The sequence below is a fragment of the Saccostrea echinata genome, unplaced genomic scaffold, assembly GCF_033153115.1.
Source record: "Saccostrea echinata isolate AGI-Se365-2 ecotype Australia unplaced genomic scaffold, CSIRO_AGI_Sech_v1 ptg000032l, whole genome shotgun sequence".
Classification (NCBI taxonomy): domain Eukaryota; kingdom Metazoa; phylum Mollusca; class Bivalvia; order Ostreida; family Ostreidae; genus Saccostrea; species Saccostrea echinata.
In genome coordinates, this window is record NW_026889781.1 from 4451843 (window position 1) to 4454486 (window position 2644).

Here is a 2644-nt window from a genome sequence, read left to right on the forward strand (position 1 = left end):
ACAGTAGCAAGTATTGTCCTTCGATTAAAAATTGATTTCATATTTTAATATGATATAAAAAATATTTATATATATATATATTTATATATTATATTATATTATGTATTATAATATATATATATATATATATTTATATATTTTTATATTTTATTTTGCAAAGATTTGGGGGAAAAATACAAAAAAAAAATTCAATTATTTCTGGGAAATCTATATAGTAAGGAGAATATTGATGTTGTTTCTATTTTCCCAGAACGTGAAGAACTTTTACAACTAGAAGTGACCAGATTACGGGAAAAGAACAACAACCTCACCAGTATTTACTTTAGTTGTATTAAAAAATCTTTCACCTTCTTTAAAGTCTAGTTTTTGTTGTTTCTATAAAGATCACTGTAATTAGATTAAACGAAAAAAAAGTATATATAAACTGCCTAAATGGCAAGGCCATAGAGGAATTGTATCATGTCACCTTTTCTATTCATAGACAAAGGACAGTCTTTGCAACAGCAAATACACAGTCAGCAAGAAAAACTCCAAAACTGTTTAGGTGGGATATATTTTTTTTTATCTATTAGTAGAAAACTGTTTTCCGTCTATATCATATATTATTAAAAAAAAAAAAAAAAATCAAGCATGTGCATGCATGTATAGTTTAAAATAAGCAGTCGACTCTTAATTACTAGTCGGTTTTAATCTTTGTCATTTTAAGATTTTTCATGGCCAAAAGTCTGAAGTATGTTTGTGATATTTTTTTTCAACCTTAGTCAGATTAAAAAAGTTTTATGTATTTATATAAATTAAACACAATAAAATTTAATTTTGTTTTAGGGAAAAATAGTAAATATATTCAAGCTAATTCAGAGAATTTGTATTCAATGCTTTGAGACAAAAGATGAGGATAAATGAACCTATTAAAATCTACATATGAAATAGAAAAACGTAGATATTGACCACTCAGCTTTTTTGCATGAAAGTAGCGTCTATTGAGGTCTTCTTTAAGTTTATAAAAAAATAATAATAATAATAATAATAAATGGACTTAAGTGATATGGCAAGGCATGATTTCTCATGTTTTTTGCATGTTTGACTTGTACATTAATACATTCTACCTAAAACGTTGAATAAGTCCTTTGCAAAAACGGACATATTTTCATCTATGACTTCGAAACAACGTTAAGCATGTTGATATTTTTGTACTAGAATTTCTTTATTTACTGATTAATCTGAATATCGTATTTTACAACCCAACATCTGGAAACCTTTGTTATCTCGAAGTTTTTTTTTCTATCGATCCCATCGAATTCGAGATAACGAGGTTTCACTGTAGCTCTTTTATGTACATTAAACAGCTTGTCCAGATGTGTGGATTCCATTAGAAAACAACTGTTACTTATTTTCAAACACCAGTGCCACATTTGGTGCAGCAAAGGTGAGTAAAATTAAGAGGAAAATTGAGGACTTTTTCAAGACTGCTTTGCTAATAATTCAAATGAAATTACGATTCAAATAGGTTTGTTAATGTTAACACAGTGACCAATGCTTTACAGGAAATTTGTAACAGAGCCGGTGCTTATATCCTTGAAGACCAAAGCCCAAGGGAAAAGTCACTTACAAAAACAAAAGGTAAACATGTCTCTCTTTTTTATATAAAATTGTGTATTCTGTGCAACATGATATTTCAAACTTTAAAACAAAGTAAAAATACACCTCTTTCAAATGCGAAGAAACAACTTAGAGAAAAATTAACCTAAATAAAAAGGAAAGAGAATAAGAAAACAGTATATTTAACTGGCTTTAAGGTTATGACAAGATGTGGATTGGCGTGACAGATAATCGTCAAGAAGGTGTCTTTGTTTATGAATCCACGGGCACCAGGGTGAATAATGGCGATTGGGTCAAGGGTCAACCAGGCGGAGGAAGAAATGAAAACTGCGCAGTAGCTTATAAAGATAGCAATTGGCAGTGGCATGATTATCCATGTAATCATAAGTTTGATTACGTCTGCAAGAAAACGAAAGGGACTTTTAAAATGTGATGTCAACATGATCTTTACTCCATTAATAACTTACCAAAGTTTTTATTGTAAGCTAAAATTTAGCAACGTAAACTATAATTAATTGTAGTAGTAAAATTTTTGTAAATTATAGTCTACTACAGTGAAATATTAATGTACTATTGTGATACGAAGCTAGGTTAAGACCTCCCATATATACATCCAACTATACAAGGGTTTGCAAAAACAATTATGACATATGTTGTATTCTATTATGAGAATAAACACAACATAAAATAAGGATATAAAAATAAGTATAAGTATCAAGTTGTATTTTATCATAACCAACTCACTTTGATTATAGAAACGAGTACTGTTAATGAGAAATGGCGTGCAAATCGGAGAATTTAATACACGTATCAAGTACAACAAAGAGAAAAGTAAATGCATTTCTTCTTTAAAAGCGATGCTAAATATTTATAAATAGCTCAATACAGATAAAGTTTAGTCTTTATACTTTTATCTAGCACAGCCATAAAAAAGTATTTTCAAAGATAACTGAAATAACACCAGGTGGAACAAACCTATCACTTCACAAAAATATCTAAAAATTAGAAAGATAATATTTAACGTCTTTAAGAAATTGAATACTGG

General features: G+C 28.7%; 1 protein-coding gene across 1 annotated transcript; it reads left to right on the plus strand.

Annotated features, from left to right (window-relative positions):
• The first annotated feature begins 459 nt into the window (after positions 1 to 459).
• Positions 460 to 2032, plus strand: LOC133197860 (perlucin-like protein). Its single transcript, XM_061334046.1, has 4 exons — positions 460 to 544; positions 1347 to 1426; positions 1545 to 1620; positions 1797 to 2032. The coding sequence occupies exons 1-4, from the start codon at positions 460 to 462 to the stop codon at positions 2030 to 2032; spliced, it is 477 nt and encodes a 158-aa protein (XP_061190030.1).
• The last annotated feature ends 612 nt before the right edge of the window (positions 2033 to 2644 follow it).